Genomic DNA, 15,938 nt, shown 5'->3' with positions numbered 1-15,938 from the left:
CTGAGTTATTGATTTCCCCAAATATTTCTCTTAGAGATACCAAAACAGCTTTCCAGATTCATCTCTACACCCCTGATGGAGAACCCTCAGAGCCCATGGTAACTAAGCGCGTGTGATGTGCTAAGAGAAGAGTGAAATAACTCAGCACGGCTGCCGTTCTTGGAAGCACCACAACTCAGACCACCAGCACTCGTGTGAGAAAGCTGTGCGGAGTGGCCTGTGCCTACAGCCCCCAGGCTGGGGTGTCCCAGTACTGAGGGGAGACTGTTCTGGGGGTGGTCTCAGTGCTGGGGGATGGAGGGTGGAAAGGCAGATCCTTACATCTGCTGGACAATCAACCTAAACTACTCGACATATTCCAGGCCGGTGGGAGGTTGTCTCAAATAAAAAGGTGGACAGAACCTAAGAACAAGAACTAAAGTTGTGTTGACACACGTGCATACATGTACACATATAAAATGGATTAGATGGACTAATGAGAGATTTTTCCACTTTCTTTTGAAAGATAATGAAATATTTCTGCACTTATTTCATGATAAAATAATAACAACTGAACTCAAGTTTACCTGGAAATGTAGAACAACTGCAGGTCTGGCCATCAACTTACTGAAGAGGTCATTAAACTCTGGTGAAAGAATGTCCTGTGATAATGTTTCATAGGGATCAAATGCTTGCTCCTATTTTTAAAAATAATGTAAAGTGTTAGGTTTAAGGAAAATATATATTTATGCTAATACTGAACATATTATATTATCTAACGACAATATTTCATTCATGTCTCTAACTATGTCTTATCACCTTTGGTTCTCTACTTTTCAGGGAAAACAATAGTTATGGTTACAAGGAATACACTTCTAAAAATACGGGCCGTAAACAGTAGCTATACAGTAACAGGACTTAAAACTAAACGGCTGGTTTTATGGCATCCAACTACTAAAATGTATATTTTATCCCTACAAAATTTAAAGTACATTTCTTTGTAAAATAAAACTATAAATGCAAACTTACCTAGGTTGAAATGAATTTACTAAATGATACTCTTAAAGAAAGCAACTTGTTTTACCTACTCAAGTTTTCAAAATTAGAAGAGCAAATATATAGTAAATGTAGAAACTGCCTAAACTAATTTCATACTTATAAAAATTCAGTTATCTGAGGATGATTGGTAATTCAGATTTATTTCCTTTTTGTACCTTCAAAATACAAAATATGGGACTGGAGAGACAACTCAGTGGTTAAGAGCACTGGCTGCTCTTCCAGAGGACCAGAGTTCAGTTCTTAGCACTCACAAGGCAGCTTACAACCATCTGTAACTCCAGTTTCAAGGGACTGTGCACCCTCTTCAGGACTCCCGAGGTACACTTGTGGTTGTAGAGGCCCAAAACTGTGAGCCTATTTTCACCTTGTCTGAAGGTTAGAGAGTTTGAAGTCTCTCAATTGCTAATGAAGATCAGGGCTACACGTCCTGGATCAGGATGTGGTTACTTGGTCCTTTTGACATTAAGATGGTCAGTATAGCTAGATCTACGCCACCCTGATCAAAGGTCAGAGAATTCAAGCAACTTCTGCTCCTTCTTTTGAAATAGGAGATTTGACCTTGGGAGTGGCTGCCTTCAGGATATTTGGTCTAGAGTGGGTTCACTGCCTAAACAACAGAATGCTAATGACAAAGTATTGAAGCAAGTAACTGTTCTAGCTGTCCTTTGTATCCTGTTAGAGCAGTCTTTTGTCCCCCCCCCCCAGCTGTGGTATTGGGGTATAAAAGTGTACAGAAAATTAAATGTGGGCGATTTCAGTATTCACTGGGATTCCCTCCCAGTACTATTCTATGGTTTCTGCTTTATTATTTTTCACGCATCTTCGTATTCTAAATCACCATGCCCCTACCCTGGCAAGAGGTGTTTTTGTTGAGGCTGGTCCTTGACATGTGGTGCACTGGCATACATGCAGGTGCTCACACACAGACATAATAAATATATGTTTTAAAGAAAGAAAAACAATAAGGATTTTTGTTTAGCTAGGTAAATACTGAGAAAGCAGAACTGTCCACTGCTAGGAATGTTAAAGTAGCACAGCCCATGTGTAATGACTGTTGTGTCTCTTTAAGAGACAAGCCACGCCCACTCCCTCCCTCATCCACTGAGGCAGGCTGATCTTCAGCTTCAGGTCTGAGCTCACTCTCTTTTCTGTCTTTCTCTCAGAGAGGCAGCTTTACTTCTGCCTCTCTCCCCACTTCTCCGCTTTCCCCCTTCTCCCCCCCCCCCTCTCTGCTCTTCTCTCCTTCTCCCTTCCTCCTCCATAACCCCCAAATAAATATCCAATCTCACTCTGCATGCTGTGCCTATCCCTGTCTGTCTCTTGCCCGCCACGTGTCACCTTGCCTGGGATCAGCCACTGCCTCTGCCTGGGACTGGCTGCTCTCAGGGCCCATTGTCTGCCGCCACATGGCCCGCTACCACCACTTGGGGACCTACAGCATTTCTGCTGCCTACTGCTGCTGCCAGGGATCCTGCAGCATTTTTAATTTTTCCATTACATTTTGGTGCTGTGACTCTTAAAGAGATACAACAGTCATTACATCATGAAAATCAATTTGTCTTTAAAAATTAAAACATATTTACCACATGATCCAGTATTCTCATACTTTAGTATCTCACCCCAGTAATAGAAAATGCCATAGCAACGGACCATTCTACACCATAGCACTGGACAGTATTCTACACCATAGCACTGGATAGTATTCTACACCATTGCACTGGACAGTATTCTACATCATAGCACTGGACAGAATTCTACACCATAGCACTGGACAGTATTCTATACCATAGCACTGGATAGTATTCTACATCATAGCACTGGGCAGTATTCTACACCATATCACTGGACAGTATTCTACACCATAGCACCGGATAGTATTCTACACCATATCACTGGACAGTATTCTACACCATAGCACTGGGCAGTATTCTACACCATAGCACTGGATAGTATTCTACATCATAGCACTGGATAGTATTCTACATCATAGCACTGGATAGTATTCTACATCATAGCACTGGATAGTATTCTACATCATAGCACTGGGCAGTATTCTACACCATAGCACTGGACAGTATTCTACACCATAGCACTGGATAGTATTCTACATCAAAGCACTGGGCAGTATTCTACACCACAGCACTGGACAGAATTCTCCAAACGTCCATCAGCAAATGACTGGGCAAACAGAACATGATACAGGCTGTGCATTCCTTCTCAGAAATGCTTGAAATACAGAAATGTTTCAGATTTTAGAGGTTTTTGGGTTTTGGAATATTTACATAGACTTTACTGGTTAAGCATTTCCAGTCTAAAAATCCTAAATGTTCTTAAAATCCAAATTAATTAGTGCAGGCTCCGAGTGATGGATTTCAGGATATACTGACTTGGGATGTGCAGGAGAGTGATGTTCTAACTAGGTGCAGCTGTGACAAAACACCACTCAACTATTCACTAGCACAGATTAACTTCATGGTATTATGCTAAATAAAATAAACAGCCAGAAAAAGACAAATATATGAACCCACTTATAAATATAGACAAATTTACAGAGATGGAAGGAGATGAGTGGTTACCAAGAGTTAGGTGTAGGGAGTGGGGACAGAGGATGTTATTATTGATTATTGGGTAGTTTCTATCTGGAATGATAAATTAGTTCTGGAACTATACAGTGGTCATGATCAAATAATAGTAAAAATTGTGTTACACGCACTACACTAATTACTGAATTACACATTTAAAAATTATTAAATTGGGGCTAGTGGGATGGCTGAGCAGGCAAAAGCACTTGTCACCAAGTATAATGACTTAACTGATTCCCAGGACCCATAGGATAGAAAGGAAAGAACCAACTCTTGCAAATTGTTCTCTGACCTCCACACGCATACACACATACATGTATGCACACATGCACAAACACACATGCATACAAATAAATAAATGCAATTAAGAAATTGTGAAAATGTCAAATGTTGTTGTCTTGTATATTCAAATTTAAAAATAAAAACAAGAAAGCATTTTAGAAGCAAAGTACCTTTAAGGGTGTAGAAAGTTAAGGATACCGTAAATTAGTATCAAAATGTATATATTTTATTAAGAACAAAGGTTGAGCCAGGACCTTCGGCTCAGGCCTGCATTCCACTGTCAGGAGGCTTAACCAGGAAGACTGAAAGTTTGAGGCCAGAATGGGATACACAACAGGATTATGTATCCCAAAAACAGAAACAAAGACAAACTGATGCTTAGTAACAAAACAGACCTAACAAAAGTAATTATTTTCAGAAGGTAAGGTGGAGTTCATGGAAGTAAGTGATTTTTGTACATGGAATCTGAAAGCAACGCTTTTAACGACTCAAAGGCCAGTGAGGATGCAGACACTCACATGCTTTTTAAAAGAGGAACTATAAGAACAATATATATATACTCATGTATAGCAATATACAAATAATAATACATTTATACTATGTAAAATGTCATTTATCTGCATGTCTCTGTGAATATGTGGAAGCCACAAGAAAACATGCAGGAAACAGTTCTTTCTCCCCAGCAGGTTGGTCTGAGGAATTCAACAGGTCGTCAGGCTTGGTGGCAAGCACCTTAACCTGCTTAGCCATATTGCCAGTCTTATATATTTATATTTTTATACTTAAAATATATGATTAAGGATATTTACTAACATGGACAATATGATAGAATGAAAAATATTATAAAATGGGAAAATGTTATTCTTGTAAATATACACATAGCTTTATAAAACACAAAGAATATTTATATTAGGATAAATGTAAAGGGTTGGAGAGATGGCTCGTGGTTAAGAACATTGATTGCTCTTCCAGAATACCTGGGTTCAAGTCTCAGCACCCACATGGCAGCTTACAACTGTCTGTAACTCTAGTTCCAGGGGACCCAATGCCCTCTTCTGGCCTCCTTGGGTACTGCATGCATGCATCTGGTGCACAGACATACATGCAGGTAAAACACCCATACACATAAAATAATTTTTAAAAGGATAAATGTTATAAATTATAGTGGCCATCTTTATATTTACACTTTTACAAAAAGATACATTATTTTAAAATCATTTAAAAGAACAAGACGAGTTGACTTTGGAAAAAATAATACAACCCCTTTGATTTTTTTGAAAATGAAGTCTAAAACCTGCAAAAGTTAAAGAATGATCATCAACAGGTTATTTCCTTCACCATAAAACTATTCTTAGTATACAGTATTCCTACATGTCATTACTTTAGTATACAAGTTTTCACAATAAATGTCAACAATAGTACATATATTAAAGGAAGCCTCAGTAGCTGGGCATGGGCACACTCCTGCACCCTAGCCACCCAAGTGGTGAGTTCAAAGCTGCAAACAAGACGACCTGCTAAAGCTTTAAGCAACACAACTGAATCTTGAGTATCTTACAGAAGTCTGAAGGGCCTTCTCTTGACATAGTTTTTAGGACTTTAATGACAGTCTGAAGTGGTTTTGTAGACTTACCTCTGCTAAATCTTCAAAACAGCTACCAGCTAATGGATGAGGACTACTTTCATCTGTCATTTCTACTGTGTCTTCAATTAAACCTAAAAGTTTCACAGTCAATTCATGTATATCTGAAATGTTACTGAAAATCTTTTCAATTTCCTAAAAAATAAAAAAAAAGTTAAGGCATAGAAGGCTAAGAATCATGCTACACATACTATATGAAACAAAAGTGGACTGAAGAGATGGCTGACCTGGTGAGTGTATGTAGATCTGAGTTCAGATCCTGGCACCACTTGAAAGCCAGGTGTGCTGGTATGTATTTGTGATCTTGGGGTGAAGGGGCAGCCATGTGTCACTCACGGGCCGGCCAGCCCACCCAGAAGAATAAATGAGCACCAGCTTCTCTGAGAGAAACTGTCTCAAAAGGAAGGGGGTAGTAAGATGGCTCGGCTGGTGATTGCCATTGAGCATAATCACCTGAGATTCATTCCCAGGACATACACAGTGAAGGAAAGAATCTATTTCCACAGATTGTCCTCTGACCTCCATGTACACACACACACACACACACACACACACACACGAGATAAATGTTAAAGATGTATTTTCACCTAATTCATTAAAGTATATTCTAAGACAGTAAAAATCAATCATGAATACATAGGAAATTTTAAGAATCTCTTAGATCGGAGACAATAAATATACTAGAAAATATAAATTCCAGATAGCTTGAATTTATAATCCTCAAATCTCATAGACATCACTATAAATTGAAATTGGCTAAGATGCTGAAAGAATGAAGGTCTTAAAGAGTAAGCTAATGGCAACAGCTAGGACCAGGATGAAAAATGATTCTTAATGTAGATACAATTTAATTGTTAAATTTATTGGTCATGTTCCAAATTTTAGAAGGAACTAAAGATGTCATCAAATGGCCATGCTTGAATTATTGTCATATTTAAATTAAGTCATGAGCACTGGAGACACAAACAGATCACATTACTTACCATCCATGCTACAGAACGACTCTCCTAGTATCTTGCAATGGGAATATAACTGGCTATGGAACATTATCCACCTGCACGCTGAATCCTGGCTCTGCTACTTGTGTTACATAATGCGAATGTTTGGCTTTTGTTCTGGTTCTTCTGATGGAGCTCATAAAACACTGGACTTCCCTGAGTGTCTGCTCACTCCTGAGTCTGTGATAACAAGGGTGAGGATTGGAGGGATGGCATGTTCCCTCTGCTCACTGACTTTTCTGGAGTAGGGGAGGAGAATGGAGTCCAAGCTCTACAAAGACTTGTGAACAAGGCTGATGAGCTTCTGAGCTGTGGACACATGGAGGTGTCAGGAGCATGGTTTCCCAGGCAGAGCATGGAAGCCTTGACCCTCAGACTTGTCCCTTCCTTTCCCTCATTGTCGTACACTTGGTATCCCATGTAACATTCCTTAAAATAAACTGGCTAACTTAAATAGTCCTATGAGCCCACCCCAGCAAATTAACTGAACTCAGGGAGGGAGCCATAGGAACTTCAACTATTATAGCCTTGTTGGGTATGAATCCTTCAGCTATGACACCATGTCTAGTGAAGTAAAATCAGGTTTGAGATTATCCGTTAAAGAACTACTTCGTGTGTAGGAGGGTCAGAGGAGACATGCATATCATAAGGTTTATGAGTGAGAGATTAAAGGTTAAAGAATAAAAACAGTGTTTTCTTTTACAATACGCAAGATGAAAGACCATGGACTAAGATGCAAATGACAATTAAGCTCTGACACTGAATATGTTTCACATAATATCGTTAAGCCTTTGACACGGGCTTTCTCTTAAAATCTATTTATTTGCTCATTAGGTGCTGCTAAGGACTACATGGCAGTGTTCTTAGCAGTGGTCTGCACTCCCAGCTTCATGTGGCCTTATCAGACTGGCACCCACAGCATCCCTGTCTCACAAATAATAACAGAAGCACCAACGAGTCAGGGAATTTGCTCATGGTCACACATCTTGTAACTGGAATCAACCTTAATTCATTTATTACTTTTCTAACATTTGCCAACAAATTCTCTGATGGTCTTTAATTCAAAACTTTAGAGTGTAGTCTACATGGGAAAAACATTTACAGCAGAAACAGAGAGGGAGGAATAAAAGGAATCCTTACTTCTAACCAACCTTCAGTACAACAGAGATTGCCTATTGAATCTGCATTAATCCAGTGAAAAGAGACAAATTAATTCCCCAGGAGTGAACACTGGTGGGGCACAGGAACGACACAGAAGAGAACATTAACCAATAGTGTTTGCTGCTTTTATTCCTAATATTGCCATGGAAAACCAGTTTATAATGTAGTAGGAAAGAGCTCAAATCCAAGCTCTAGGGCTGTATTGGATTTGACTAATTCATAACTATTTTACACCAGGAAAGTAGAAACAGTGATGTCTGCCCTATATATGTCACTTCTGAGATGATCAAACAAAACAGTTAAAAAAAAATCCTGAAAAAAAAATCCTGAATACATTCTAGCATATCCAGAAGGGGTTAGCAACATTACTGAACTAAAAATGTATGCAAAAGAAACAAGTCAAGGTCAATTAAAACACTTTGAATTATCATTTGATCATTCTTCTAGGAAAGAATAAAAGCTATCAGTTCTGAAACATTCAAAGAGCCAGACTTGAGCACTGTACCTGTTTGTTTGTAGAAGTTATTGCAGTGGAGAACAGGAGGCAAACGATAGGTAAGCTTAAGATTAAATATTTTTTAAAATATAGGTCAAACGTACTTAGAGAAAAAAAAGAAAGAAACTTATAGTTTTTTAAGCTGGAGTTCCTAGAACTGTCCTGGGTTTTGTTGTTTACTTTGAGACAGTAATTTACTATGTAACCTAGATAAGCCTGCAACTCTTGATCCTCCTGTCTCTGTATCCTGAATTCTGGGCTATGGTATGAGGTTCACATCCTGAGAGCTGACTTTATGCTATAGAGAGAGAAGAGGCCCAAGTCACTCTGGACAAGACCCTTGACCCATCCTTGTCCTGTATGCAAACACGACACCACTGCTTTTTAGGGGGGGAGGGAGGGAGTTCGAGACAGGGTTTCTCTGTAGCTTTGGAGTCTGTCCTGGAACTAGCTCTTGTAGACCAGGCTGGCCTCGAACTCATAGAGAGCTACCTGCCTTTGCTTGCTGCGTGCTGGGATTAAAGGTGTGCACCACCACTGCCTGGCCATACTACTGTTTTTGATTCTTTACTTGGGATTCTTATAAAATATTCTCTTTTAAACTTCCTGCTGCTGGGGTTGGGCAGACGGCCCAGTGGTGAGGAGTACCAACTGCTCTTCTGGAGGACCAGGTTCAACCCCAGCACTCACAGGGTGGCTCACAACCGTACACAACCATGCGTAACAGAAGTTCCAGAAGATCCGATGTCCTCTTTTTTCCTCCATTGTCACCAGGCACACATGTGTGCACAGACACACATGCAGACAAAACACTCTCACACACAAATAATTTTTAAAATTAAAATAAAACAAAATTCCCACTGTTAGTTGAGCTCGGTGGCGCACACCTTTGATCCCAGCACTTTTGAGGCAGAGGTAGGTAGATCTCTGTGAGTTCAAAGTCAGCCTGGACTACACTACAGAGTCAGCCAGAGTTACATAATGAGAACCTGTGTCAAAAACAGAACAACATCAACTTTGAGACAGAAATTCATCATGTCCACTGTTGAAGCTTGTAGCCTTAAAGCGCCCACTGCAAGGGAAGGAGCACACATCTAGACCATTTTCTTCACTATTCCAAATGAGTGACTAACTCTTAGGACAGCTGGCTAAGCCTGTTACTGTGCAGCAGAAAATGTCACCGTTCCAATGAAAATCCCTCCACCTGACTCTACTGTCACTGCACTTAGACCAATACAACAATTCAGATGGTTGTAAAAATCAGAACTACAAGAAAAACACTTCTATACCAGTGAGGTGAACGACACACTAACAACTGCTGTTTGCTGCGGGTGTGCACCCGGAGTACTTACAGAAGGCCTGAACAGCTTCCGGTCAGAAAGGAAGGCTTCCCGGAACACTTTGATGATCATATTCAGCTCCCGGAGGTACTGCCTCTCTTCTGCAATTTCAGTTCTGACAAGGTCATAGTAGTTTAGCTCGCCAGAAGAACTAGGTTCATCTTCACAGAGAGAAATCAAACCTATATCATCATCCTGATCAAACATGTCCATCAAAACCTGGGAAGCACAAATCAGGAATGTACAGTTACTTTCCTTTTGTAAAGCTGTTTCAAAGTACAGCAATTAAAATGATATTAAGCAGTAAGAACTGTATCCTGCACACACAAGTTTACATTAGGAAATTTAGGGGAAAGTCAGATGAGATGATGTTAAGCTGGATAAAGTAAATTAATGCTTCTGGAATACACATGTATGTGCATATGTACATACGTCATATACATATCCACATATACACAGTCATATATAAGAGCAAAAAGAGGGTGCTTTTAGGAAAAAATCACAGTTCTGCTACCTAGACAACTATGATTATAGATAAGTATTTTTCTTAAGACAGTCATATTCTTTATGTATAAAACACAATGAATGGAAGGAGAGATGATGTCTAGCAAGTAACTGGTACCCAGAATCCTTGCTGCAAGGGATGGCAGCATGTGCCTGGGCAGAACTGGAGGAAAAATGAAGTCCCAGTGTAAAGGTGGGTGACCTACGACAGTGTGAAGTGTCAGTGTAAAGGCGGGTGACCTACGGCAGTGTGAAGCTTTCTAAAGCACAGTGCTCTCATTCAACTTTGTATCAGAAAGATTTTTCTATTAAAATCATAATTGTGCTAAACATTTTCTTGTCATTATTACAAGTGTGTGTGTATTTGTATGTACATTTGTGTACTTAGTGTGCAAGGGTCGGCCAAAAGGCAAGAACTATTCATAAATCAAAAGCAATGGGTATAAGGTGACTATATATTTTAATACTGTTTTTCAATTTGGACCTAGTTAATTATATATTCAAAACTGTTAAAGAATTCAGGAAACCAGGCATAGATGGGTGGTACATGCCCTTAACCCCAGTACTCAGAAGGCAGAGGCAGGTGGGTTTCTGAGTTTGAGGCCAGTTTGGTCTACAGCGTGAGTTTCAGGACAGCCAAGGCTGTTACACACAGAAACTCTTTTTCTTGAAAACAAAACAAAACAAAAAAAGAGTTCAAGAAAGACTGTAAAAATGTTTACTGTTTCTGCAGAAGTCTCAGGTCTATTTCCCAGCAAGAGCATCAAGCAGCTTATAGCACCTGTAATACCAGGTCCAGAGGATCTGATGCCCTTGAGCCTCTGTGGGTACCTGTACATATATGGTGCACACAGACTGATGTAGGCACGCACGCACACACACAAATAAAATTAATAATAAAAAAAGGGTTTAGGAAAGATGTGAGTATGAGAGGAGGATACACTGGGGATGCCTGAAGGAATGGGAGGGAGGAGTTTGGGGAGTTGGAGGTGCAAATGATCAAGATGCATTCCAGTTCCAGGGAATCTGAAGCTTTCCTTTGACCTCTGCAGGCACCAAGCACATACATATAAGGAGGTAAAATACTCACACTTATAAAAATAAATAAATTTAAATAAAAAAGTTAAATATAGTCTATGTTTTATAAAGGGAAGGAGCTCGCAGGATGGCTCATAGGCTGTGTGCTGCCGAGCCTGACAACCTGAGTTTAACCCCTAACTTATGACTTACGTGGTAGAAGATGAGAAGTGACTCCTGCAAGCTGCTCTCCGACCTCTGCATGAACTCCCCAGTAACACACATACAACACACACACAAACACTAAGTCATTTTATTTTTTTTAAGAGTTCAGAGGAAGAAAAAGAAAGGTATACCTCTGCAAAGAAAGTCCTGTCAGATGAGAGGCAATTATGATATGAAGAGGTAATATTCATTCATTCATTCATTCATTCATTAAAACATCTACTGGTCACCAGAAATAGCGCCAACTCTTGCCAGTACAGTACTGACGAAAGAGCCCTGCCTTCCTGCTCTTACTGAATTAACTCCGAGGCTGTCCAAGCTTGGTTCTCTCCATTTACCTCCACTCTATTATTGCTGCTTGCTTTGGTTTAGGTTCTTTTTGTTTGGTTGTTTGGTTTTGTGGTGCTTTGATTTTTGAGACACCACCTTCTAGCTAGCTCTGGCTGTCCTGGAACTCACTATGTAAACCAGGCTGTCCTAGAACTCATTCTGTAGACCAGGCTGGCCTCAGACTCAAAGAGATTTGCCTGCCTCTGCTTCTAAGAGCTGGGACTAAAGGTATGCACCACTATGCCTGGCATTTTCTTTTTGTTTTTAGACAAGGACTTACATGGTAGTTCAGGTTGACCTGGAACTCACTATAAAGCCAAGAAAGGCCTTGAACTTGTAGTTATATTGTGTCTCAGTTTCCTAAGTATTGAGATGGCAGGCATAAGTCACTATGATCAGTCACTTCTATATTTTAAATAAACAGTCACCATCTCTTATAATGGCATATAAGTTTCACAATTTAAGGTTTCACCACAAGTCTTTTAAAAAATTACGTTCCTAAATATAAACTTATTTCATGCCTTATATAAAGATGATATTGGATTTACTGTCTTCTGCATAAGATCTTAATTTCTTTAGGATAAGGCCAAGTCACAATTTAACCACGACCTGCTCTCCTAACCTCATAATCGTTCTTGTCATTCCTGGTTCTATGAAACCCATGCGCTTGCCACTAAATAACACTACTTTCCATCTCCTACCACTTCAGACTCCGAGGAAGCCAGGGACTTGTACAGGCAATGTTGAGGGGAAATCTGATTGTAAACAGATATACAAAATAGTGGAATGTGCAACAAAAACATACAGAAAAGCTCTGGGCAATGATGATGCATGCCTCTTTAATCCTAGCACTTGGGAGGCAGAGGCAGGTGGATCTCTGTAAGTTTGAGGCCAGCCTGGAGAGAGTTCTAGGATAGGACAGTCAGGGCTGTTGCACAGAGAAACCCTGTCTCGAAAAATCAAATACACACACACACAGAGAGAGAGAGAGAGAGAGAGAGAGAGAGAGAGAGAGAGAGAGAGAGAGAGAGAGAGAGAGAAGCAAACTCCCTTCTCCACAAGCAATCTTTCCAGTATGGCCTGTGTTCATTACCTCTAATTCATTCATTAGCAAGCTCACCAGTTTCTTCCTACTCTCAGATCTAGTGATATGCCTTTATTCTTGTTTGCTCTAATACTTTTTTGGTTTGTTTTTCTGAGATAAAGTCTTGATACCTAGCCCAGGCTACCCTCAAACTTGAGATCGTTTTACCTCAAATTCTTAAGTGCTGGGATTAAAAGCATGAAGATCCATGTCCAGCTTCACTAGTTCAGAATAGCTGATCATTCTCTACTTAAAGTGTACGCCTTTAAAGCCAGCACTCGGGAGACAGAGGCAGGCGGATCTCTGAATTCAAGGCCAGCCTGGTCTACAAAGTAAATTCCAGGATAGCTAAGGCTGTTACACAGAGAAACCCTGTCTCAAAATATGAAATGAAACAAAACAAACAACAACTTCCTCTGCCTGGGAAGAGATGGATCAGTGATGAAGGTTTGCTTCTGTAGAGAACCCAGGTTTGGTTCCCAGTACCCATGAAGCATCTCGCTACTGTCTAACACCAGTTCCAAGGGTGTTGGTCTCTGTTCTGGCCTTGCGGACACTGCATGCACTTATATACATGCAGGCTAAACATTCATCAAAAACAAATATGAACCCCCAAAGGCCATCTGTTACAGATTTGGTCCCTAGCCATGAAAATTTGGGAAGTATGGAACCTTTGAGAGGTGGCATCTCGTGGGAATAAAATCACTGGTATAATGTGGCAGAAGTGTGTACTGGACTCCACAACTTCCTCTGTGTCCTGGTTACCATAAAGTGAGAGAAAGACTAACATAGTACAATACCAAAAACTCCTAAATTCAAATGCTAAAGGGGTCAAGCATGTGTAGCATGGTGATATATAAGAAATGATAAAAAATCAGGGCACACTGCAAGATATAAACACCTAAAATAAAAGTAGACTGCTCAATGCCAGGTATTTTCTTTATGAACAAAGTCTGGAATCTAGATTTTTATGTGGGATTTTTAGATTTGTAAAATGTGTAACTGCCCTCAATCTATCACCATGCCAAAATATCCTGTATCACTCCTCAAACCCTCTTAACTCAGAAATCCTTTTTTTTCCGGTCAGTGCCCTGTATTCCTGTCTAGACTCCCTTTCTCTAATATTCAATCTCTGTTGTGAAATATTACTTTAACTATGTAAGGTGTGTTGCATTTGTTTATGTTACAGAATATTACTTTAACTATGTAAGGTGTGTTGCATTTGTTTATGTTATGGAATATTACTTTAACTATGTAAAGGTGTGTTGCATTTGTTTGTTACAGAATATTACTTTAACTATGTAAAGGTGTGTTACTGTAACTGTGTAAAGGTGTGTTACATTTGTTTATGTTACAGAATATTACTTTAACTATGTAAAGGTGTGTTACATTTGTTTAACGGTGTAAAGCTGTGTTGCTTTGCCCACCTAACCCACCTGATTGGTCTAATAAAAAGCTCAACAGTCAAGAGCTAGGCAGAGGAGAAATAGGCAGGGTTGGCAGCAGAGAGAACAAGTAGGAGGAATCTAGGCTCGAGGAAAAAGAGAGAAAAAGGAAGAGATGCCCGAGACCAGCCAGCCAGGCAGCTGCCAGCCAGCCAGACGTGGAAGAAGCAGGAAAACAGGACACACAGAATGCAACAAAGGCAAAGCCCTGAGGCAAAATGGAGATAATGAGAAACAGGTTAGAGCTAGCTAGAAACAAGCATAACCTATGGCTGAGTGCTCATAACTAATAAGAAGTCTCCGTGTCAGACGGTGGGACTGATCTAATGGGAGCTCACCAAGGCCAGCTGAACTGGGACTGAATGAGCACGTGATCAAACTCGACTCTCTGAACGTGGCTGACAACGAGGGCGGACTGAGAAGCCAATGATAATGACACCAGGTTTTGATTCTACTGCATGTACTGGCTTTTTAGGAGCCTAGTCTGTTTGGATGCTCACCTTCCTAGACCTGGATGGAGTGGGGAGGGCCTTGGACTTCCCACAGGGCAGGGCACTTCTGTTAGGACTGGAGAGGGAGGGAGAGAGGGAGTGGGGGCATTGGGAGGGAAATGGGGGGATGGGAGGAGGCGGAAATTTTAATTAAAAAAAAAAGTGGTCTCCATGTCATGATCTGGGGGCTCACAGTCTAAGAAAGCCTGCTAAAATCCCCACCCATCTTTCCATCACTTAATGATAATGAAAACTTCACACAGCTTTTCAGATTCTCTGACTCCCCACTGTCTACTACTAATCTATCCTTTCCACAGAAAGGCCCAATTTATGCTGAAATTTCTGTTCATGTTTCCTTTATAGACAGATCTGTCTAAGGATTGAAAACCATGCACAAAATAGCATCTGCTTAAAGGGCTTGTCCATATACGAATAGTTCCAAGCTAGAGTGGGAAGGATTCTGAAGTGCTAAATGACTGAGGGAACTGAACAACAGCACAGCACAAAACATTCTGGGGGCTGTGTTCAAACCAAGAATAAGCAAACAGCCAAGCTCAGTGTGATGACAATCTTACAAACTCAGCTACTCAGAAGGCTGAGGTAGGAGACTGCAAACTTGAAGGTAACTTGGGAATTTCGGTAAGACCTTGTATCAAAATAAAGTGAAAAGGGTCAGGGATATGACCCAATGCTACAGAGCTTCCTTAGTGTGTGCCAATAAACAAACACATAGTAGATAAATATGATAAATGATAGACCGACTGAAGATACAGAGGTAGACAGAGATAGGTTTGGAAACAGATGAGATATTACCATGCAAGAATAAGACACCCTATTCCTATCAAGACTAGGCCTGACAAATTAAACTTCTTCAGAGAAGCACTCTGCCCTCCTTCTCCCCCACCTTAAACAGCAATCTCCTTTGGCATATGTTTAAATACTACTTTGCTCAGTAGTCACAAATATGATCGAAGTTGAGTTCTTCACTGCGGTGTGATTGTTCTCAGTAATCTGTGATGTGTCAGCACACTTTGTAATGGTCAAATATTGCTTTTATTTTTAAATATAAAAATGTTTTTGTGTTTTTTGTTTAGAAAATTAAACATCTCTAGAAGTTAGTTTCTCAAATAGTTATTAAGCATGATATATGAACTCCTGAAACAGAGATTACTAGAAACAAGTTTAGACTTATGAAGACCACACCATGTCACACAAACTCATTAATTCACTCATAACTGGCACCACGAACACAGTCATCTGCATTTTAGCTGAGCACATGACTGTCTCTTGTGACAAACAGGAG

The 15,938-nt window shown here is 40.1% G+C and overlaps 1 protein-coding gene across 2 annotated transcripts in view; it reads right to left on the bottom strand.

Moving 5' to 3' along the window:
• The window catches only part of Sos2 (SOS Ras/Rho guanine nucleotide exchange factor 2), a 97,860-nt gene that overhangs the window by 47,665 nt on the left and 34,257 nt on the right, over window positions 1-15,938 (bottom strand). For both annotated transcript variants that reach the window (XM_085697579.2, XM_085697578.2), the window contains exons 5-7: window positions 9,552-9,758; window positions 5,536-5,679; window positions 567-677 (exon numbers count right to left, since the gene is read on the bottom strand). In XM_085697579.2, coding sequence (XP_085553705.1) covers window positions 567-677; window positions 5,536-5,679; window positions 9,552-9,758 — 462 coding nt within the window. The remainder of the gene's footprint in view (window positions 1-566; window positions 678-5,535; window positions 5,680-9,551; window positions 9,759-15,938) is intronic.

Source organism: Myodes glareolus, chromosome 11 (assembly GCF_982192425.1).
Source record: "Myodes glareolus chromosome 11, mMyoGla1.1, whole genome shotgun sequence".
Taxonomy (NCBI): Eukaryota; Metazoa; Chordata; class Mammalia; order Rodentia; family Cricetidae; genus Myodes; species Myodes glareolus.
Note: the sequence above shows the minus strand (reverse complement) of the source record. Positions and strands in the feature narration are given on the sequence as shown.